The sequence below is a fragment of the Penicillium nucicola genome, assembly GCF_028828085.1.
Source record: "Penicillium nucicola strain IBT 29836 chromosome Unknown utg000008l, whole genome shotgun sequence".
Lineage (NCBI taxonomy): Eukaryota > Fungi > Ascomycota > Eurotiomycetes > Eurotiales > Aspergillaceae > Penicillium > Penicillium nucicola.
Window position 1 is genome coordinate 1,361,798 of NW_026643132.1, and position 21,923 is coordinate 1,383,720.

General features: G+C 49.1%; 11 protein-coding genes across 11 annotated transcripts; 5 read left to right on the forward strand and 6 right to left on the reverse strand.

The window, feature by feature from the left end:
* Window positions 1-217: 217 nt before the first annotated feature.
* N7511_008004 (ribosome-recycling factor) lies at window positions 218-1,075 on the forward strand (the record flags this gene model as incomplete). Its single annotated transcript, XM_057130381.1, has 2 exons — window positions 218-670; window positions 728-1,075. 2 exons carry the CDS (start codon window positions 218-220, stop codon window positions 1,073-1,075), a joined length of 801 nt encoding a protein of 266 aa, XP_056982164.1.
* A 158-nt stretch (window positions 1,076-1,233) lies between these two features.
* N7511_008005 (uncharacterized protein) lies at window positions 1,234-2,322 on the reverse strand (the record flags this gene model as incomplete). Its single annotated transcript, XM_057130382.1, has 2 exons — window positions 1,234-2,123; window positions 2,196-2,322. The coding sequence occupies 2 exons, from the start codon at window positions 2,320-2,322 to the stop codon at window positions 1,234-1,236; spliced, it is 1,017 nt and encodes a 338-aa protein (XP_056982165.1).
* Window positions 2,323-2,432: 110 nt separating this feature from the next.
* N7511_008006 (CDC26 family anaphase-promoting complex subunit) lies at window positions 2,433-2,726 on the forward strand (the record flags this gene model as incomplete). The annotated part of the gene is made up of 1 exon (XM_057130383.1): window positions 2,433-2,726. The coding sequence occupies one exon, from the start codon at window positions 2,433-2,435 to the stop codon at window positions 2,724-2,726; it is 294 nt and encodes a 97-aa protein (XP_056982166.1).
* A 1,037-nt stretch (window positions 2,727-3,763) lies between these two features.
* N7511_008007 (Zn(II)2Cys6 transcription factor) lies at window positions 3,764-6,724 on the reverse strand (the record flags this gene model as incomplete). Its single annotated transcript, XM_057130384.1, has 8 exons — window positions 3,764-4,085; window positions 4,148-4,599; window positions 4,654-5,207; window positions 5,261-5,542; window positions 5,591-5,932; window positions 5,994-6,509; window positions 6,558-6,602; window positions 6,679-6,724. The coding sequence occupies 8 exons, from the start codon at window positions 6,722-6,724 to the stop codon at window positions 3,764-3,766; spliced, it is 2,559 nt and encodes an 852-aa protein (XP_056982167.1).
* Window positions 6,725-8,355: 1,631 nt separating this feature from the next.
* Window positions 8,356-9,008, forward strand: N7511_008008 (iron-sulfur cluster assembly protein CIA2; the record flags this gene model as incomplete). The annotated part of the gene is made up of 2 exons (XM_057130385.1): window positions 8,356-8,566; window positions 8,617-9,008. The coding sequence occupies 2 exons, from the start codon at window positions 8,356-8,358 to the stop codon at window positions 9,006-9,008; spliced, it is 603 nt and encodes a 200-aa protein (XP_056982168.1).
* A 235-nt stretch (window positions 9,009-9,243) lies between these two features.
* Window positions 9,244-12,398, reverse strand: N7511_008009 (U5 snRNP component Snu114, putative; the record flags this gene model as incomplete). The annotated part of the gene is made up of 5 exons (XM_057130386.1): window positions 9,244-9,806; window positions 9,895-11,844; window positions 11,919-12,122; window positions 12,183-12,322; window positions 12,379-12,398. The coding sequence occupies 5 exons, from the start codon at window positions 12,396-12,398 to the stop codon at window positions 9,244-9,246; spliced, it is 2,877 nt and encodes a 958-aa protein (XP_056982169.1).
* A 264-nt stretch (window positions 12,399-12,662) lies between these two features.
* Window positions 12,663-14,092, forward strand: erg10B (acetyl-CoA C-acetyltransferase; the record flags this gene model as incomplete). The annotated part of the gene is made up of 5 exons (XM_057130387.1): window positions 12,663-12,727; window positions 12,790-12,839; window positions 12,895-12,970; window positions 13,027-13,516; window positions 13,577-14,092. 5 exons carry the CDS (start codon window positions 12,663-12,665, stop codon window positions 14,090-14,092), a joined length of 1,197 nt encoding a protein of 398 aa, XP_056982170.1.
* Window positions 14,093-14,558: 466 nt separating this feature from the next.
* Window positions 14,559-16,060, reverse strand: N7511_008011 (putative ZIP family zinc transporter; the record flags this gene model as incomplete). Its single annotated transcript, XM_057130388.1, has 3 exons — window positions 14,559-15,712; window positions 15,774-15,953; window positions 16,015-16,060. 3 exons carry the CDS (start codon window positions 16,058-16,060, stop codon window positions 14,559-14,561), a joined length of 1,380 nt encoding a protein of 459 aa, XP_056982171.1.
* A 408-nt stretch (window positions 16,061-16,468) lies between these two features.
* On the reverse strand, window positions 16,469-18,110 carry N7511_008012 (Atg14 domain-containing protein; the record flags this gene model as incomplete). Its single annotated transcript, XM_057130389.1, has 2 exons — window positions 16,469-17,433; window positions 17,486-18,110. 2 exons carry the CDS (start codon window positions 18,108-18,110, stop codon window positions 16,469-16,471), a joined length of 1,590 nt encoding a protein of 529 aa, XP_056982172.1.
* A 403-nt stretch (window positions 18,111-18,513) lies between these two features.
* N7511_008013 (uncharacterized protein) lies at window positions 18,514-19,159 on the forward strand (the record flags this gene model as incomplete). Its single annotated transcript, XM_057130390.1, has 4 exons — window positions 18,514-18,810; window positions 18,866-18,924; window positions 18,978-19,042; window positions 19,095-19,159. 4 exons carry the CDS (start codon window positions 18,514-18,516, stop codon window positions 19,157-19,159), a joined length of 486 nt encoding a protein of 161 aa, XP_056982173.1.
* Window positions 19,160-19,505: 346 nt separating this feature from the next.
* N7511_008014 (uncharacterized protein) lies at window positions 19,506-21,371 on the reverse strand (the record flags this gene model as incomplete). The annotated part of the gene is made up of 3 exons (XM_057130391.1): window positions 19,506-19,690; window positions 19,758-20,765; window positions 20,822-21,371. The coding sequence occupies 3 exons, from the start codon at window positions 21,369-21,371 to the stop codon at window positions 19,506-19,508; spliced, it is 1,743 nt and encodes a 580-aa protein (XP_056982174.1).
* Between the last annotated feature and the right edge of the window lie 552 nt (window positions 21,372-21,923).

Sequence of the window (21,923 nt, forward strand, 5' to 3'; positions counted from 1 at the left end):
CAGTTTTCTTTTCTTGAAAAGTATGATTTGTTTTGTTTTTTTGTAGACGAAGGTCGCCAGTTGCAATTTAATGACATTGTGATGATTTCTTCATACTTTTCCTCGTAGTCGTAGACAACGGTGGGTGCGTTTAGGGCCAAGGCGGCGAGGGAGGAAATGCAACCGCAGAACTTCGTGCGTCCTCGCTCCAATTTCTTTCACACCAATTGCTTTCGTCATGCAACGTATTTTTTCCCAATCATGTCGCTATGGCTGTTCTCGCCTTGAAGTCGCACGCCCTTTCAACTCTCGGCCGTGTCTTTTGCCTCGGGTTCAGTGCTCAGTTCCTCTGAGCAAGCGTAATTTTGCAAACTCCGCTGCGCTGTACAAAAAGAAGGACAAGGTCAAACAGAATTCTGCTCCTGAGCCTAAGGAAACTCCTAGCCCTGCTAGCTCTGCCCAAGATCCATTCGACCTCTCTCAACTGCACAGTGGCATTTCCACAACCGTGGCTCGGCTCAAGGATGATCTATCTAAGCTTCGCGCCGGAGGGCGGTTCAATACCGCTATTCTGGAGAACTTGAAAGTCCAGCTGAGCAAGGAGTCTAAGGAATCCGTCAAGCTAGGAGACCTGGCTCAGGTTGTACCCAAGGGAGGACGGATGGTCACTCTCTTGGCCGCAGAGGAGGATGTGAGTTTCAAGGCCGACGTTCACTCAGAATCGAAACAGTGCTAATATCTTGCGCAGCACATCAAACCTTTGACTTCTGCTATCATATCCTCAAACTTATCCTTGACACCGCAGCCCGATGCCCACAACGCCCTCCAACTCAACATTCCCATTCCACCGCCCACAAAAGAGTCTCGGGACAAGAATATTCAAACTGCCAAGCAAGCATTTGACAAAGCCGCTATCTCATTGCGTGACTCTAGAGGGGCGATGCACAAACGTCTCCAGGACTTACAGAAGAAGAAATTAGCCCGACCAGATGATGTGCGCAAAGCTCATGACCAGATGGAGAAGGTCACAGACCTGGGGCATAAAGATCTCAAGGATGCATTTGAAGCGGCCAAAAAGACTTTGGAGCAGGTATAAATCTATTGGCTAGCTAAAAAAAGACAGTGTTGGTGAAATAATGACATTGTAACATGTAACATAGGTACAGCCATAATCGGGGGAAGAGATAGATGAAAAAATAAACCAAACAAAACTATATAATACAAGTCACATCGACCACTAGTCCTCGTATAGTATCAGGCACGCTTGTTGCCGCTAGAGACAAGAGATTCGAGCTTGGCCATGAATTGAGAAGTTTTCCCAGTTGTATGGTATGTGCCATTGTTCATGAGATTCCTTGTCACCTCGCTCAGTACAGCATGTCCCTCCTTCTTAGCCTCGACCACAGGGTATTTTCCCTGCACGAGTGTTTCCATCAGAATTTTGGTGTTCTCCGCAGTGATGGGGCGGAATTCAACAGTGCGAGGCTCCACAAGGTCACCCTTGCGCTGTGAGATCTGGTCTGCACGACGCTGAGCCAATCGCTTAGTCTCCTCTAGAGCCTCAGCCTTCTCGGCCTCGCTGCTGAAAAGAACATTTTGACCCTTCCAGAGGCGTCTTCCAAGCTCATGCGGCGCGACATAGCCATTGGCGTAGCGACCGCTAAGACTGACAAGCTTCTCGTAAACGGCAGCTGAGCGTGACTTCGTGTCCATTGGAATTGAAGGCCAAGTCTCCCTCAATGTAGCGTAAGTGATGCCCTGAGGCTCATAGCGAATAGGAACGGGCCGGTCTTTCAAGATGTGCTCTTGCTGAACGGCCTCAATGGCAGCCTCTTCGGCCGCGACGGACTCGGCATTGAAGGAACCTTTGTCCGAGCGCTGGATCTTTCGCGGTCCCTTAACCTTAGCAGAGGGTTTGCCTTTGCCTTTCGGGCCCTTGTTGCCGCCACGAGCGGTGCGCATTCTCGGGCTACGAATGATCTTGGGCTGGTCTCCACTGGTAGCTTTGGATGCGGCAAACGATCTGGCATCAACCACTCGGGCAGGACGAGATTGATTCTGGTTGGGACGAGCATGAGGGCCATTAGGTTGGCGAGGCTGGCGGGGGCGTGCGTCTGATGAAGGACGAGCGTTGGGCTTTGCGTCTAATATGGAATTTCAGGTTAGATATGACACTTACTTATTTACTCGGACCCTCTCTTATGACTTGTACTCACCGAATGGTTTGGTTTGATCATCAGCAGCCTGTGTCCGGGAACAGGAGAACGGCCGAACAGGCGCGTAAAGACCAAATCTCGCACGTTCACATTGCAGAGTAATCTGCCTGATCTGTGGCCGAATCATCTTGGACAGTCAATTAACCAGGTTGTGTGCCTGGAGCGTTGGGTATCGGGGTCAAAACTGTCGACGGGCTTCAAACGCGGAAATCTTGACGGATGTAATCACGTGACCCGATGCTCACCTACCTCTCCATCACCTCCGTCCTTGATTCAGCGGCATACGCTCTGACCGTCAAAATGCTTCGCCGAAAGCCAACTGCTATTGCAGTCACATCCGAGGATCTTGCTGCATTTGAGGAAGCACGACTTCGCAAATTGTCCGAGGAAAACAAGCACCCGGAGCAGCACGCCAAGGGATCCTCCAATGCGAATTTCGACCCAAGCGATGAGTTGAAGCCACTTCCAGGTGACAAGGCCAGGATCGTGCGGTCACGCGAAGAAAGAATCGGCATTGGACGACGTGGTTGATTAGCCACAACGAGACCGCTACATGACCACAATCTATTTCCATGTTGATACGAAATATCCCACCCACGATACAATGAATCGAAGACACCTGATTGCATTTGCTGTCTCTTTGGCCATGTGTTCTACCAGATAAAGTCAAAGAGACAGGACACAGAACCCTGGAGAGACGGTCCTTTCCAACATCCCGCACATGCACTATATCCTTCTTCCTATTCGGACACATAAATCGCAGCAAGGATCAGACACGGTCCCATTACAGCTCCAGATAGCGAAGACGAACTGATTGAATCGACCTCTTATCTATCCACCCTCCAGCGAGCTCTTCAATGGTTGACGCCTGACAACACCCACTGTCTTGTCCGTGCACTGTCCTATGGACTTCATAAATAGAATGCAATTGTTCGATAGACGGATGATATGAGCCAACAATTTATTAATGATCACACCCAGGCTCGCAAATCATGTTGTTAAGCGTGCAGTTTTCGTTTCTCCATCCTTCTCTTAGTCACTGATCCCCGTTGTAGATTCGATGATCCATGTCCGCCTTTTCAAAAGAGGCTGATTATGGGCGATAAGTCTCTGGGCTGTGGATACTGTTTCCTGTGCTCTATACCGAAGTATTGTACGATTTCTACACAGCGGTCCCGGCTAATAATACTTTTATCAACTTGGTCTTCTGCATAGTATGTTAAATGCCAAGATTAATCCAAACCTTGCTTGGGACAACTCATTGATTATCTTTGTTGTATGCCCTGAATTTGGTGCGATGTAGCCTAACATCCTGGTCCCCAGATACTTTTCCAGGTATAAAACATGGTCGTCCAATGACGCGGCCGGTGAGATCCTCTAGCATCTGATGTACGAACGAGAGAAAAATATATTTCACGAGGGAGAGAGGGAGGTTAAATCAACAGAAGAGATGTTCGAGTTTGGGCAAAATTGTCTGATTGAAAGTAACTTAGTGGGCCAAAAAAAAAGATGGTCGGACTAGTCTCTCGAAGTGCAAGTTCGAGGCAAAGTGTTCAGCTACAGGTGTATCATCCCCGTTGCCGCTTAGACATGTCAGAATCAACGTCAACTGAATGGTTCCATCGTCGCTTCACGCCCTGTGGGTCATACACACTAGCAACACTTTGCTGCCAATCTCGGGCCGAAAAGACGACTGGGGGTACATGGAATTGAGGTGGAGAAATAGACTGAGATGGTGTGAAAGAAGACACCTTGCTGGGTGTTTTGTACTGCATAGGGTATTGAGGGGTCACGACGTTTGGTACACCGGGTGTCGTATTGTTCATGGGCATCGGCGGAGAATTGGTGCTGACAGTAGAGGGATTCACGGAGAAAGCCATGTCCCATTGGCTATGAAAAATAGGTTAGCATAAGACAACACACATGCTTTGATGTTCAATGCCTGTACGTACGTGATGATGCGGGTCGGATCCCAGGTGTTTTCGTCGGCTAATGGGGCGTCCATTGGATGTGTTGTCGGAGGTGGATGGGCAACCATCCCGAGGGATTGTAACTGGGAAGATGTGTCGGACTTGGAGTCTTCAGCACCAGTCGAAATTGGAGGAGTTATTGGAAGCGCATGGAAACCCACTCTAGATTGGACTGTGTTTAAATGAGGATGATAGTGCGCATCCATAGGTGGACTGGGTTGATAGGGTTCCGAGGGGCTCCCATATGGGAAACTTGGTTTCAGTTCGAAAGGGCGTTGCATGTCAGCGGAAAAGGCCTGTCTCAATGAATCGATCTGCGCTTGAATCTCGGGCATGGGCCATGCTGTTGAACAGGTTTCTAGGATTCTCATATGTCGGGTGAAATATTCACGGGCATCTGCGTTGAACTCAGGATCGGGAGAGGTGATGGCAACCTGCCAAAGTCAGAACGTCCTGTGCTAGCGACAAATCAAACTTTCTATACTCACCAGGTGCAGCATGGTACAGGTCAGAATGCAGTAGATGGCAAAATTGATACCTCGCTGCATATAGAGCAGGCCTGAAAGCCCAAATCTCTGCAAAATGGCTTCTTGAAGCCGACATAGACTCTTGGCCGAAGAGTAGCACAGCGACATATGAATCCTCCATTCACCACCAGCTGCAAATGATTGCGAGGCGATTAGCTGAGGGCGATGTAATAGAATGATGGCGAGGTGACAATGAGAATGCATGTTGCCCACGAAATGAGATGGCAGCCATGGCGCAGAACCATCAGCAGGATAGTTCACCTGTAAGTCGGGAGGAAGGTTGCGAAGCCAATCTGAGAAAAGAGGATTATTCTGTACGAATTGGGCGTTGGCCCCCCAATCCTTTTGCTTCTTGATTTTGTGATAGATATCTGTGATAATGCGAATGTGATGTGCATTGCGAACAAAATACGCATATTGCCGTGAGCGATCGATCTCGTACTGGTCGAGACCTCTGATATCCAGCGTTGGACGCATATCCACTGTTTCGGGGTCGACCCCGTAGTCCGAGCGGCCTAAACTAATCAGCAAATGCCACTGTTTCTCAAGAGAAGCAATAAAAACTTACCTTGAGGTGCTCCTATCATTACCTCCACTACCATGATAGCCTGCCATACCCTAGTCTGTACCAAGCATTCAATTGGGTTGAGGCCGCAGGGTTTACCTTCGGCATGACTGCTGTAGTGCTCATGGATGTCCAAGTCTTTCGCCATTGAGACAATTGTCTTGACAGTTTGCCAAGATCGATAATAATAACCTTTCTTTGGCAAAGACTCTCTGGCCTTTAGTAGAAGCAGCAATGCTTGGATAGTACTAAGACGTGGTACATCCATAAAGCTAGTTTCATGCCCTAGAAAAGGTTAGCTTTGAGTCATATAGATTTTCAATATTGACTCACTGTTAGCCAAGGCCAGCCATTGGGCTCCCTCTGCAGGCTCATCAGACAACCGTCCTGCACAGGCAAACAGAGCCTCAAGAAGGAGTGGTGAAATGGAGCGGCGATCATGTTGCCATTGGTAGTACAGATGGGCACGAGAGATGACAGGAACATAGGGGTGTATCTCATCAAAATACACCTTGAAATAAGACATCACGTCGTCTTCTGCGGGCATAAGCTCTGGCGGAATCCGGATTGTCGCGCCCGATCCCGTACTAAGAGGTGGCAATCGCTCTTCCACCTCGTCTTGAGTAGGGACATCCGGCTCGACATGATCTGCCCGTTGCCTTCTAATATAGGGAGCTTTGAGGGTAAGTGTTAGCCACTGAATATATGGGCACCGAAAGGAAAGACAGTGTCATACCGATGCCACTTTCATCAATCCTTAGCTCTCCCAGTACATCGCTGAGATTCTCGGCGGTTGATTGATCGTTATCCACATAAATATTTCGCTCTGGTGTTCCCATTGATGAAGCATGGGCCCCGGCATACATCTGAGGCTGCTGATATGTCATCTGCGGTATGGGCATCTGTGGCGACCGAAGATCGTTGTAAAGACCCTGCTGGGGATGCGGAGCAGGGACAAATTGGGAGTACATGCTCATTTGATCATATGAAGGCATTGTTCCCATGGTAGGTTGGTTATTTTCCCTGTATGTCGGAGGTACAGGGAAGGAGTGAGAGCTCTCGGAGGCACTGGAAGGACCGCCGGTATCAAGACTAGAGTCTTGACCATCTGGGAGAAAATCTCCATCTTGGCCAATGGTGGGAGGGACACAAACCAACTTCAACCGAGTACACGCAGAGCAAGGCCACGTATTTGTCGTGGCTGCATCACATTTGATTTTTCTTTTCCGACAGCCATTGCAGGCTCGCATCACTAAATGGTATCAATATGTGAAACACGAATCCTTAGGGTCAAGCATACCCTTGAGCCTCTTGTGGCGATTGTGTTCATCAACAAATACATAATCTACCGAAAGGATTAGCGACCAAGTCGATATATAAGAGTGAATCGGAGTTTTGCTCCACTGCCATACTTTTCTGACCTTCCCTCGGAGGCCCAGCTGGGGGCACAAATGAGTAGCCCTGCATGATTGTCCGCTTGGTTCCCGACAATATGCCAAGCACAATCGCGTTTGATGTGATGGTACTAGTAATGCACACTCACGTCGAGACAATTACAGAATCGAAAACGTGTGTAGGGGATCTATCCACAAGGGCCTGCCTTGGGATCAATAAGAATGATGCGCGGAGGCAGAATAGTGTCGCAGTGAGTTGCAGTTGATGTACCGAGGCAAGGAGTAGAGTGGAACAAAGAAAAGTCGCAGAGCCCCCCGCAAACACTCAGGTGTTCTACAATTTTTTATGAGACCGAGGACCGTGGATAGAGCAGAGGAGGGCGCTCAAGCCGAGTGAGTAGATCCGATGCGAAAGGAGTCTCGTACGAAGTCGCGTTTGGCGCACCAAATGGAGACGTAACGGTGGCGCTGGCCTCGAACGTTTAGTGAATCACAGGTCAATTACTAGAACGCCATAGATCAGTAAGACTCCGAGACATGAAGAGGCGCTCGATATCAAGGCGGTCGATCGCGATCCAAAGCTCAATATCGCGAGTCCCACGACTGGACACAAGGGTAGCAGGCCAGCAGAGAAGAGAGAAATGCGACCGCTTACCAGTGACGAATGTGTATAGCAACGATTCCAAAGCCGTAGGGTTTCGAGTCAGCGGAGCATGGCGCATGGCTCAATTGACAGAGGAAGGGAGCATTAGGACGGAATGGGCAAGGTCGCAAGTGGAGTCATAGGGGGCGAATAGGCTCAAGAATGGCATTTAGCCAGGAGAAGAAGAGAAAGAAGACCGGGAAAGCTGAGGGGAGGAGGAGGAGAGAGAGAGAGAGGGTGCCAAGAGGATCCAATAGCGCCCGCGGCTGTGGATTTCCAAGGTGGAGGGGGGGCGATCCAGTATTTCCCATAGTAATAGTGTGTAGTGTACGGAATAGCGTGGTGTTCGTGCTTGGTCTTAAGTTAAGTTTAGTGATAATGTGAGAGATATTTGCTTCATCCATAGATTTTATGGTTTTTTTTATTTTATACAGGAATGCCGATTCATCCCCGTCTCTTCATAGCCTCTCTCCTTCGTAACACCCGCATTGCATGTACTGTACGGCGGTCGATGCCCGAGGCTATTCTCCACTGCGACCTTTTTCAGCCTTTAAGCCTAACAGGATATGCAGTCATACGGAAATGGACAGAAAAGCAAGGAACCAAACACTCTAATTTACCAGAGTACCACATGCAATTCGTCTGAAACAGCCTTGAAAAAGGACTCTGGATCATTCTGCGACCCTGGCTTGCAAGTGAAACTACTAGTGGAGAGGGGGAAAAGATAAAATTCCTGAACGGAGACACTTCGGACAATAGAATAAGAACTCGGCTTGTCGATCCTACCGAACCACTGGGAGTAATGTGACCGGGAGAACCGAGGATAGAGTAATTAGAATGAGCTCCTGTCTTGCTATATACTTATCGAGATCTTTATATCTCTGATCCCTTAGAAATTTATCTCTCCATAGCTAAGTACAGTACTGTAAGAAGCTCCTGGGAAATCTCGGGCAATATCAGACCACGTGAATCTGTTATCGGCTTTCGGTGCCCTTTTGCCCCTCACCACACTTCCCTCGACATCGGACCAACACAACGCAACACCGGCCAGACCACTCAAAATGGCGGAAATGCAGAATGAGAACCCCACGATCCTTAATGCGGCGGATCTCCCCACGCGGCTGAGGCCTACTGCGACTCCCAAGGGGAGGGAGTACGGCGGGATTTTCACATCGCTCCCCCTCCCCGTAGACTTCCTGGAGAGCGCCCCAACGTCAGATTCCGAGGATGACAATCTACTGGAGGAGCCCATTGACGAACAAGAAGTCTATGGTAAGCATCCTGGACCCAGAAACATGAACCCCACCTCGTTGTCTGCTCAGCGCACTCACCCTGGTCAGATCTCATCTCGTCAATCTCGGATCCGGAGCACCCTATCTCCCTCGGTGAACTAGCTGTTGTATCTCTTCCAGACATTTCAATCAAGCCAACCCTCCCGGATGTGCCGGAATCGCCTCTTCAGACCATCACGGTGCTCATCACCCCCACGATTACGCACTGTAGCTTGGCAACGGTCATTGGGCTTGGAGTCCGCGTGCGCCTCGAGCAGTCACTACCCTCACGCTTTCGAATGGATGTGCGCATCAAGGAAGGTACACACAGCACAGGCGACGAAGTGAACAAGCAACTGGCGGACAAGGAGCGAGTTGCCGCGGCCCTGGAAAACGGTGCGCTAATGGGGGTGATTGCCAAGATGATGGAGACCTGCCACTAAACCTTCGATTCCCCTATTTGTACTATTAGCCTTGCATCTTCACTAAAGTGAAACAGGGCCCACCATACCCAGTTCGTGATGATAGTTTATGACCAAAATGACCAGACTCTTAAATGACTTTGCATTGGACTGCGTATTAGAAATACAAGGCTCTACGGTAATCAAATCGAAGAAAAAAAAAGGAAAAAAAAACCTTCCTCCCCGTAAACCCGTTTTGTTGCTCAACTGTATGAGATCATGAGTCCAGAACGCCACTTTCTTTCAGTCCCTTCCAAAGCTCAGGCTCCAAGAACTTGCTGACCGTGACATCTTCAGCCAGACCCTTACGTCGCCTTGTCTTCAAGACAAAGTCACGGGCTGTAGCCATGGCGGGAGCCATCTCCAGGGGCTTCAGTTTGATATCACGGTCTAGCGGGTCACCGGGAACCACACTCCACTTGTCGAATGCCAGATTGACCATGGCCTGGCCTTGAGTGTGGATACGAAGATCGGTCTCAAAGCCAAAGGAATCAATCACTGGGATCAAGCCGCGAACAGAGTAAAGAGGCGTACCCGCAATGGGGCCATCTGACAGGACATGACCTCGTCGGCGGGACAGAACGGTGTACACGGAAGCCACAGCGTCTGCAGGTCCAGTCATTGTGCAAGAGTAGATTGGTTCCATAAGACGCGGGGACGCCATCAGGAAGGACGAGTACACAGCGCGACGGGCTGTAGGGATGATCTGGCCACCACCGCGGTAGATAGCCTGGTCAGCAAGGGACACATCTGTGAGCCTAAACTTTGTATTACGAATTGCTAAACTCCACGTTAGTGTCGCATTCACCATCCAAGCCGAAAAGAGAAACCTAAGGATCCAGGGGGAGGGGGGTGGGATAAAACTTACGCTCTTCACATAGAGGACCTTCTCGTGTACCCCAGCTGAAACCCTGAGTGATAGAGTCTCTCACAGTACCGAGAAGCTTCTTATCAACTTGGGAGGGTAATGTATCATCCTGGAGAATGTTGGGGCCCATCTCATCGGGTCCAAATGCCCAGATGCTTCGAGCTGCGAGCTTGTCCCAATCATAGTTGTCCTCGAAGTATCGAGCAACCTTCCGAATGGGGTCCTTGATGTTTACTCTGCCGCTTTCGATGTCCTCCGCAATACCATCATCCAAGGGTTCCGCAATCATGGTGATCTTGTTCTTCTTGTTCGGGGTAATGGAGTAACACATGATGGCAGAAGTTTCCACCACAGTTTCACAAAAGCGTGTAACCGGGTCAGAAACTTTGATCTCCATCTCTGAATAAAGTTTCCGAAGGTCATGTAGCACACAGTCCATGTACAGCTCGCCAGTTCCTAGAACCACATGCTCACCAGACTCTTCAACCTTGGTGGAGATGAGTGGATAGCTCTTGTTGATCTTGCGCAATCCATCCAACATCTTTGGCAGTTCCGATGGGTTGACAGGCTCAACAGCCACCTTGAAGACCGATTCGGTCATGTGCCGAATGGGACGGAAAATGTGCGCTTCTTCGTCATCGTCTAGCTTAAGGGGCACCAGCGTAGCGGTCTTGACAATAGAGTTGTCAACGCCACCCAAGAGCACCCAGTTTCCGGCGGGAACCCCGTTGGTCGAGATGTTGTAGCAAGTCTCCGCAATCCACGTATCGGAAATGGTTGCAACAACCATATCTTCCTCGTCCTCTGGTGTGTAGCCTTCACCAAGGACACGAACCTGCTGACCAGGTCGGGCTGTTCCACTCATGATTCTTCCAAAGGAGTAGAAGCTGCCAGCATCGGTACTGCTGAAAAGTTTAGTGACATGAACGATGAGGGGACCATCAGAGTTACAGGCGAGCATTGAAGCTCCGACCTTGGTGTCCACAGGCCCAGTGTAGTATCGATCCAATGCCCGCTGAGCGCCCTCCACCGGGGAAGGCACATGCTGAACGACCATGTCCACAAATCCAGTTGCAGGACCAAAGAACTGCCCGCAGACCAGATTAAGCAGCTCCTTGGCATCTGACTTAAGCTGGGATGGCTTCAAGGTGACGCCGACACTAGCCAAAGTCTTTTTCAAATCTTCGGGGCTTTCGCTCAGTGTGTGGGAGTAGAGCTTGTAGATTGGCTCCAAAACAAATTTGACGAATGAACGCTTCGAGTTCTCTTCCACTCCCTTGCGAGTGAATTTGCGACTCTTGGGGTTGAAGAAGATATCGCCCCAAAGACGGGCAGCAAAGTCTGATGAGTCCAAGCTTGGATAAGTATCGGCATACATCCGAGCAAATGACTGCAAGGTGAAGCACCAGTTCATTGAGCTGGATGCAAACGCTACATTACCCTTCTCGGGGCTCAATCGTCGTCGCTCGCCCTGACCTGGTAAAACATTCTCAATACAAGTATTGATTTCCTCAATGACATGCTTCAGCTTGAAATAAGCATCGTTAGGGGGCAGCTTGAGCTCAAGGATGAGTCGATCCATTTTGTTCACGACCAAAGTCAAGGGCAGATCTTCCAATACTGCGTGCTTGATAATTTGCTCTGCATTCGCCTGAACGCCCTCAACAACGTCCACGACCAATACAACACCATCGGCTAGGCGGATCGAAGCAGCCACCTCATCAACAAAGTTCACATGCCCGGGGGTATCAAGGAGGTTGAGCAGGTGGGATTTTCCTTTAGTGCCTTGAAGAACGAGACTCATCGGGGCCGCCTTGATCGAAAGGCCGCGTTCTCTCTCTAGGAAATGAACATCGGTATAGCGTAGTTGTTCCTCCCTTCTCCTTCCAATGCGCTTTTCCAATCGCTCCGTCAGGTCGTGTGTCTCTTTGACCAGCATATCCATGAAAGCTGTCTTTCCATGGTGTAGATGACCAACAATCGCGACATTTCGTATTTGCTCGGGGAAATTCAAGAGATCCGACATGAACTCCCGAGAGAAATGTACGGGGGAAGCTCGGTCTCTGCGATCGCAAATTTCTTCTGCTGAACGGGGGCAATGATCGGTTCCGACAACGGCTGTGCATCCTCCTCCTGGACCATAGTCTCAACATCTTCACCGTATACCTGTTGTGCGCTGGGGTAGTATTGTTTATCTTCGTGTAGGATGACCGCATTTGAAGGTCCATCTGCAGGGAAGAGACGCAAATTAGCAAGATGGCAGACTGGATGTAGACATGCACACGTACCATCAACCTCCATCAATTGTTGATCATTAACTTCGTCTTCCTCCTCATCATCAAAAGCCTCATCAAACTTGAAAGCCTGGGGCTGTACGTCTTCATGGTGCTCTTCATCGGATTCCGCATCACCGATGTAGTTACCAAACCTGGAAAGAAATTAGCCAAAAGGAATGAAGACCCAGAGCTGCAGGCATATACATACTCGTCGTAAAGGTCATCCATGGTGAATTGAAGGGAGGGTGCAAAAGTGGCACTAATCCAAGAAGAGCTCCAAAGAGTTGGCGTGATGCCGGAGAAGTTGAGGTTCTCAACTTTCACTTGGTCCGAGCGTCACCCGGAGTACTCGTGCCTACACCGTACAGCTCCTCACTCCCCCAATTCTTATAGATGCCCCTCTCCTGTCCCGTTTCTTCTCTTTTTCTTCTTCTTTTCTTCATACATCCTTGATACCCTTTGTTTTCTCATCTTCAATCTTTGCTGTCCAAAATGTCTTCTCTTCCTCCCGTCTACATCGTCTCAACTGCCCGCACTCCCGTGGGTTCGTTCCTTGGGTAAGTTTTACTCCCTGGCCTTTTTTCTTCCGCGGGCTCAATTGACGTCGTTCTTTTTGTAGCTCCCTTTCGAGCCTGACTGCTCCCCAGCTCGGTTCCCATGCAATCAAGGGTAAGGTTCACCATTCAGATACCCCTCATGTTCAAAAGTTGACAAAAGCATGCAGCTGCCGTCGACCGTGTTGAGGGCATCAATGCCTCCGATGTTGAGGAAGTCTTCTTTGGTAACGTTCTGTCTGCTGGGTAAGAGTTCTATCAACCCCATACCATGCAATTTATACTCATTTATCTTCAATTAGTGTCGGACAGAACCCCGCCAGACAATGTGCCCTCGGTGCCGGTCTTAACGACAGCACCGTCTGCACCACCGTCAACAAGGTCTGCGCCTCTGGCTTGAAGGCCATAATTCTTGGTGCTCAGACCATCATGACTGGAAACGCCGATGTTATTGTCGCTGGTGGTACCGAGTCCATGTCCAACACCCCCCACTACCTCCAGACCTTGCGTAACGGTGCCAAGTATGGCAACCAGACCCTGGTTGATGGTATCCAGAAGGATGGTTTGATGGATGCTAGCTCCCAGGAACTTATGGGTCTTGCCGCCGAGGAGTGTGCCCAGGATCACGGGTTCAATCGTTCCGACCAGGACGAGTATGCCATCCGCAGCTACCAGAAGGCTCAAGCTGCCCAGAAGGCCGGTGCTTTTGACTACGAGATTGCTCCCATCGAGATCCCTGGATTCCGTGGCAAGCCCGGTGTCACCATCTCTCAGGATGACGAGCCTAAGAACGTGAGTACCTGCCGTCTCATATTTATTAGAATTTTTGACTAACAATTGCTTTTTATATAGCTTAACCCCGACAAGCTCCGCGCCATGAAGCCCGCTTTCATTCCTGGCACCGGAACCGTCACTGCCCCCAACTCTTCCCCTCTCAACGACGGTGCCGCCGCCGTTGTCCTGGTTTCCGAGGCTAAGGTCAAGGAGCTCGGTCTCAAGCCCATTGCCAAGATCCTCGGCTGGGGTGATGCTGCTCACAAGCCCAGTAAATTCACCACTGCTCCCGCCCTGGCCATACCCAAGGCTCTCAAGCACGCCGGCGTCGCCCAGGACTCCATTGATGCCTTCGAGATCAACGAGGCATTCAGTGTTGTGGCCCTTGCCAACCTGAAGCTCCTTGGCCTCTCTGAGGAGAAGGTCAACATCCACGGTGGTGCCGTCGCCATTGGTCACCCTCTTGGTGCCAGCGGTGCCCGCATTGTTTCCACCTTGCTTGGTGTTCTGAGCGCTCAAAAGGGCAAGCTTGGCTGTGTCGGCATCTGCAACGGTGGTGGCGGTGCCAGCGCCCTTGTTCTTGAGTCCCTGTAAATGTTGAACTCTGTTAATGATAACGGAGATGTGATATGACCATCTTATCTTTGCACGATATATTAAAATTTTGATGGGTTGATCGGATTGCTTCCTTGCTGACTTCGGCGTGCAGTGCATGCGAAATCGGCAGTGCAAGACTTCCGTAACATCCCTTTTCGGCTGTATCTAGACTTCTTAATGAGATATCCTACTGGCTTTGTGTCCATCTTGCTCCATATATGTGTGCTAAAGTTTTCGAAAGGGTTCGAAAATTAATGCAGCTAACCAGCTAGGGTGTTTCACTTCTCCAGGGTTCCTAGGGCTTGATTCGTAGCTTACATGATAACTCACATAGATCCATGGATTTTGGAATTTGTTGCTAGGCCGAGGGCCTTTTGTATAAAATTTGTATGGTATCGCTCACTCGCTTCGTTAATCTATCGGACAGTATGACCAGAAACAGCCCCCCAAAACATCTACATTATTAAGCAAAAGCACCAACAAAGGCCATGAGCAGGGCACCACCAGCAACAGATATGCAGGCCTCCACACGTCGTCTACCCTTGAGGGTCTCATAACTTGACTCGCTGAGGAAATCCTCTGCCAAAAGCTCTACCAAGCCCGCAAAGAGCAAAAGGCCACTACTGATGGCATTGGTAATACCAACCATCAGCAGTCCAGTCGCACTCGCGGGATCGTAGAGATTGTGCAGAACTAAGCCGATAGCTTGGCCAATTGGGGTGGTCGTTCCATAGGCAAGTGACATCAGCCATGGCTTTGGAGAATTTGGAGCAAAAAGATCTGGAATGAGCGAAGCAATCCGAGATCCAAGGGCAAAGCCCTCGAATGTTTGGTGGAAGCTGATAGCGATCAAAAGGACGACAAACGACGTGCCAGTTGCAACGCTGAGTGCCATACCAATGAAGATGCTGTGGAACAAAATACCAGCCTCCAGAAGAAGACACTGAAGAAGTTGGCGTTGCGGGTTCTGAATTGGTAGATCCGTCTCCGTTTGTTGTCGGTGACTTTCACTTGTACGTGGCCGATGGCGACGAGACGGAGAATGAGCTGCCTGTCTATTGATTGGCTGCTGGTCATCATCTGTGTAGGCATCAAGACCATCAATATCGGAAAGATCGTCTTCTTTGCTTGCGGATGTATCGGCCACATTGAGTCTGTCAAGTTCATGCGAAGAGCCAGAAGCTCTCGCTGTCCTTGTTTTGGGGTTGTAATGCACATTATCTAGGTTAATGCTTTCTGAAGCTCGCCGAGTGTCTAGCCCCGAGTAGTCTCTGTCTATATCGTCCAGATCACTCAGAGAGCCATGGCCAACCTCACCAATGAGATTATCATACTCACTCCCATGCACATGTTTTGCACCTTTCATCGCAAAGGCCATTTCCACAAGGACAACAGCAAATACAGCGATCATTGCAACGAAACCCGCCATCGCTCGGTAGGATTTGCTCCAAAATTTGGGAAGACATGGGTCGGTCAATGACACGAAGGCCGTGGGGAGAAGGTGTACAAATGCCGTCGCAATCAGAACACCGGTTCCAAAGTGTCTCGATATAAATAGGAAGCGACGGGGGATTGGGAGACGGGGGAATCGGCGCGCAAGAACCGGAAATGAGCAAGCTGTTGCAATTTGAAGGTCAGCAATGAGTAGCTCCATGGAACGGGGTACAATAGTACATACCGAATGTGCTCAGAATAAGGATGAGGAAAAGCGCCATAACATGTAACGGGGTGTTATAGGCACCCCGCTCCTTGGAGCCACACGCCGGCGTGTCATTCGAAGCTCCATCTCGTCGAAGAATCTCTGCTTTCAGGATAGAGTCGGGAATATCAGAGAGAGCCGATATGGCACGCTTTAAGTCTATTCAAACCGACATCAGTTGTGTGCCAACCAACGCTGATTGACTGAGAAAGAAACTCACCGGAAGATACGCCATTTGCAGGCTGCCAGGATTGGGCATTCTGCATGTTGATATTGGATCGAATTTGTGGCTATGGCCGCATCCCCGATTCACTTGGATGCGGAAAGGGAGCTTTGAATTGTAGGGGATTGGAATGGGACACGCAATTGAGTCTTTCTGAGCGGAAACAACAAAAAAAGCCGCAGAGCACTACCGGGAAAAGATTAACAACACAAGCAGCATTGTTTTAGAATCAAAGTGGCCAGACTAGTGGAAGCGGCCTTCGGACACGCGCTAGAGTGAGTCTATCCATAGGCCGCCGGCCCCTCCTGCTTAGTCATGACAATGTGAACCTGGGAACCCGTGGACCTTGGAAGTTCCAAGATTCTACTCTGCGATATTCACTTTGATAGAGCAATTCAGTACATTTTCAATGTTATGTTCTGTAAAGTGTGAGATTGACTATTGTCTTCAATCATCTATTGCCCACTTTGGTCCAGCCTTTGGTACCTCTAGGTCGTGGGGAGCTTGGGATGTCTTTGTTGCCTGGATTTCTTACAGAGCTAGATCGTGTTTTTGAACTGGCAGTGGACTTTCCGTCACTCGTCTCCTCTCTGACCCCGGATTGAGAGTCAGGAGCAAGAGTTCTGGGGCTTTGTGGGAGTGATGGTTGATGGGGTTCCGTTACTGCATCGTCCCATTCTTTCTCCTCGAGCAATTCCCACTCTGCACTTACCATCTCCCCAAGAAGGTTGGACTTCAATTTGTCTACAATCTTGGTAGGAGTTGGTAGTTTCCACATGCGCATAAAGTCCACTCCTTCCGATGCTCCCAAGAATGAATGCGCCGTGCCATGGGAGTAATGGCCCAACATGGCAAAGGATTTTGGCCTTTGAATGATTGTCTTGGGCGAGTCTCTGGCCGATTTCATCTGTGATTGTGTATCTCGGCCAGCAAAGGCTCGCATCAAGGTCGAATGAGGAGCCGGTGGAGCAACCAGTAGTTGCCATAAGTTTTCACCAATATCGCACACCTCTTCCCATGAGTCTGATTGCACATTGATACCTTGGGTTCGACAAAGCCATGCAACATTCCAAGCCAGAAGCGTAGTCCCTTCCAAAAACAGGGCATATGTTGCAGGGTCTTCCTTAGCTAATCGGGGTAGTGATTTGTCGATGAAAAGCGGTCGCGGACGTGGGGTATGGGTGCGTGGATCCATCGTTCTTGAAGCTGCGGGACTTAAGGACGACTGAATATTTGCTCCATCGTGGGAATCGTGTGAGCGGTATGACGATGAAGGGGTAAATATCGTAGGCGCAGGGTAGTTTTTATGGGGTAATGTGATTTCGGCGGGAAGTCTCAACGAGAGATAATGAGAGACGATAATGACAAGGTGAGCGATGTTTGAGAAGGATGTAGATATCTGTTCTGGAGGGACACCTGTACCATTTTGTTAGTATGCTATGGGATCTAACCGCGGTGATTTCCTTACCATTCATGTCTCTCAAGTCGATGATAGAGCCGCCTCCCAACACATATATCTCTCGAGCCTGGCCCTTTTTAGGCTTCTTTCGTAGCCCATAAAGATTGGCGACTTCCCGACATAGGTAGATCCGGGACTCGGCAGTCCTGCTGTGCAGAGAGTGCCAGACATGCTCCGTTCTTTTACTGGTGTTCTGAATACCCGTAACGATTGCGTTCTCGCGATCTTCAAGCTGGTACATTGCAGATTCGGCATCTGAGCGCCTGCGGGCCAGAAGTTCTTTACGTTCCAAAATTTCAGCCTTCTTGGCCCTGATGTCTGATTTCAAAGCTTCGAGTTGCTCTGAAAGAAGCTCCCGTTTCGCCAAAGACTCGCTATGCCGGCTGCTTATCGCCTGGAGGTCCCAGTGAGGGGAGCCTATCTTTTTCGGATTCAGAGACTCTTGTTGGCTTTCAACCTGAGTGCTGGAACCAGCTGAGGTGACAGAATTCTCAATCTGCCGCCCAAAGGCTTCTTTCTCTAGAAGGACTCGTGTAGTTTCAATCCGAAGCTGATAAAGCTGGTTGCGGGCACATGTCGGGCAGTGAAGGGCAAGGCGGGAGTGAGGCGCACAAGAGCATATAGAACAGCCCATCGCAGGCCAATTTATTCGGGTTTAATCGTTCGTTAGGGGTGCAAGGCACATGTCCATATTGTATCCTAAGATGAGAATGGACGCTGTTTGAGTCGCCGTCGAGAACCATATAGTAGAGTGAGAGCGTCATCAAAGAGTTGCAGATGCCACATGACTCAAATAAAATGGCAGATATAACGAAGAGGACCGGCTTCAAGCCCAGTTCTGGTTGGCATTCTTTTGACAAAAAGACAGGAATAGGTCGGATGATGAACATCGACGTCACCTGACAGCGTGACCGCTCTGTTATCGCTTATCGGATAGCAAACAAGTGCAAACAAGTACAAACTGTTGTGTTTACGCAAGTTGATCTATTGACTTGCAATGCTTCCTTTAACGTTACACATCGGAGAACTACGCCAGAATGGCATCAACGCCCATCAGAACCAGCAAAATCCCCCGACGTGGTACTCTATCTCCAACAGTCAACCAAGAAAGTATCAGCCCTCAAGAAAATGGGAACTCCCAAAGCATAAGTCCTCATCTACCAACTGAAGCTCTGCCTGCTACTGCCCAGGATGAGGTTCCTCTTGTTTCTCAATTGACGCAGGGCCTTGGGGACTGTGATTGGGAGCAACTACAAACCAAATACTCTGATGCAATGGAAGAACATAGCCGAGTGGAAGAAAATCTTCGCCTTGAAACAGCAAAACTGCTCGAGGTAAATTGTTTGATAGCCAGATGCCTTACAGAAGCTCAGCTGACTGATTGGACAGATCTTCATGGCTTGGTCTCAAACCACTGTCTTGCAAGATGAGAACCGAGCATTGAAAAGGTATGGTTTCCATCAGCAAAGATGCCAATTGATGAAAATCTAATGTCTCAAAGATTTAAAACTCAGATGCAGCATGTTCAGCACTCGGAAGTCAGCATGGAAAACAAAAGAAAGCATTGTAAGCTTCAGAGTCTATTTTTTGTTTGAATTACCATTAATCGCTTGTGTAGACATGGAGGTTGTGAAAGCTTTCCAAAGCGCTCTTGCTCTACTTAACGAGCAGCTGAAGGTTTAAGATCATTTTTGATACCTTACAACACTCATGACCAATATTACGAAGTTATGTCATTTACTTATTCATTATTATTGAGCGCGCGTGAGCTTTACAATACTTGAGAATGAACCAACATGCAAAATATCATGGAGCATTTAATCTTTACTTTGTCTCAAGGTATGAGCAATGAACCAAATACAACTCATGATAATGAGGACAAGTGATGCTGCGCAAATTTGTCATTAGCTAGACCACTGGAAGACATAACTTTCGGTAGTTGTCTTCTGAAAAACTTGAATGATTGATTCTTTCTCAATCGTCGCAGATGATATTCAAGCCACCATAGTTGATGGGTATCATCGATAAGTTAGTCGTGTGAGCGTTCGGTCCTAGCAGCTCTGCCTGTAATGTCTTGCCAACTGGCATTGAAGCGTCTGCCAGTATTGGCCAGTAGACCTTCCTCTTCAGCCTCCTCGGCGTCTTCGTCGAGCTGCCTCTCATCCAGTTTCGGAGAGCGGAGCAAAGAGGTAACGAAAACAATCAGATACAAGCCTGTTCGGGTTGGATTTTGTGAGCAAGAAGAATTCGGGACATATCTGGCAGCAAGATTTGGTCTTACCTAGGAAAACAAATTGAGCCCAGAAGAACACGACTCCGAAGAAAGGATAATTCAAAGTGACTCGATTAAGAAAAGTGCTCACGACGCTGGGAGTACAGATCTGCTGTGCGGCTGGGTTCTTCGCTAACTCGGAGCATGGCTTAATGAGTTCTTTGTTATCGGAGCAATCCGGCTGCCCCTGGAACAAACCAGGGGCACGATCGCAGAATGTCTGCGGGCCGAACGTGGCATACTGAGGCGCAACTACCATAGAAATGGAATAGTTGAGCGCCAGGATGATCAACATCAACATGGCAGTTGCTAGAAGCAGTGCTTGGGGAGATGTGTGACCATTTCGAATTTGGAAGATCCTGATCCAGAGGAAGCGGATTCCTACCACGGCAATGCCTACAACGGAACTGCAGAAGAATAACAATACCAGCACAGTAAATATGGCATAGTCAATGGGGAAGACCTTGGCGGACTGAACAAGCGCCCAGTTGACAGGGTTAAAAATATTGACGTGTGCAAGGATATATCCACAGCGATGCTTGCAGATAGAGTTCTTTGCCTTGTCAATTGATGTCAAGAGCATTGATATCCAGGTTATGAATGCAACGAAAAGCAGCAGGATGCCTCCCAAGAGCTTGAATGGGCGGAGGATTGCACCAATTTTGTACCATACCTTCATCAACCAACTCCGCCCCTCGCCTTGGGATTCTTCAGCTAGACGTTGGCGTCGACTGAGAGTTCTCTCTTCTCGCGTTAAGGTATCTAGTTCTCGACGGTCTTTCGACGACAGAAGCTCAGGGTCCCCGGCACATCGCCCTTCGAGCTGTCGTTGCCGCTCTCGGTTTGACTCAAGTTGTTGTTCAGTACTCGCTCGCAGGGTAGCACTGGAGATCGATGGCGCGGTCTTGATCAAGCTGATTGGAAGAAGAGCCAATCCCGCTGAGGTGTATAGGACATAGAGGAATAGCCCAATAGTCATCAACAATCCCAGAGCAAAGGTCAGAGCACGCTCTCCATCTTCACAGATCTATGTCAGCTTTGCAGTCCCAATGCTAGCAGGCACAGGCACTTACGGTTCTCGGTCAGAAGGCGCCTGAAGTAATCCAGGTCCATATCACTCTTTCCCCGTGATACTGGAACGAAGAATCCTACCAGGAATAGAATCACAATGATAACGACGAAGGATAGGGTGTATTTCAGGGCACCCCAAACCCGCTGGCCCACTGTTTGCTCTCCCGCTTCCGCTGCGACCTCGTCGTATTCTTCATACCAGAAGTACGTAAATGGAATGACAAGAAGACAAAGAAGAGCATCCAGAGAGTAGAGGAGATAGTAGATGACGGTCAAGGAATAGGTGATTCTGTCGACAACATCTTGCGTTGCCCAGTCCTTCCGCTGTCCCAGCTTGGACGAGGTGGTCGATGACACCAGGGCAACATCCACTGGCAGCAAAAGCACTGTTGCCAGAAGAGAAGTGATTGAAATGATGCAAGTCAAGGTAACCGAAGGCGAGCGGTCACGAGGGGTTTGATAGACATAGATAAACACGGATGCGACGGCTAGTAGGATGGCTACTACTACCGCATATACGATCCAGATCAGTGAAGTTTGTAGAAGAGCCATGTTGAAGAGCAGTTCACAGTCTGCGCATGGATCCCAAGGTCGACATCAACCTGAAACTGACAAAAATGCAAAGCTCAAGAAAAAGGATCCGATGCTATGCTTGTGTCGTCATTGCCTACACCACGCTAACCTGGATCGGACATGGGGCTGACCGCCTAATTATGCCATGTCAATCAGCGAATCTTCAGTTTTATACTTGCCAAATGCTGGCTTTGTCAATAGTAAGAGGGGACTTTACTATTGTTGATATTGATTGATGACTTGGGGGATTGACATAACGTTAGTGCTTAGTGTAAAGTCTCATGGGATATGCACCTTTACCAAGCCAGGTCCTGCTACTTGCTACTTGATTTTTTCTTCTGGCGCCTTTAATCCGCCAAATTCTAATACACTAGAAATACGAGCACTAGAATATCCTGAATCTATCATGATCAACCTTAATATAGCCAAACAGGAAACTTGTCTACAAAGAAACCTCGTAAACAAAAGAATTGGGTACAAAGGGCGGTGAGACAAGCGGTGTCTTTTATGCCCCCCGTGCTTTTGGCGCTG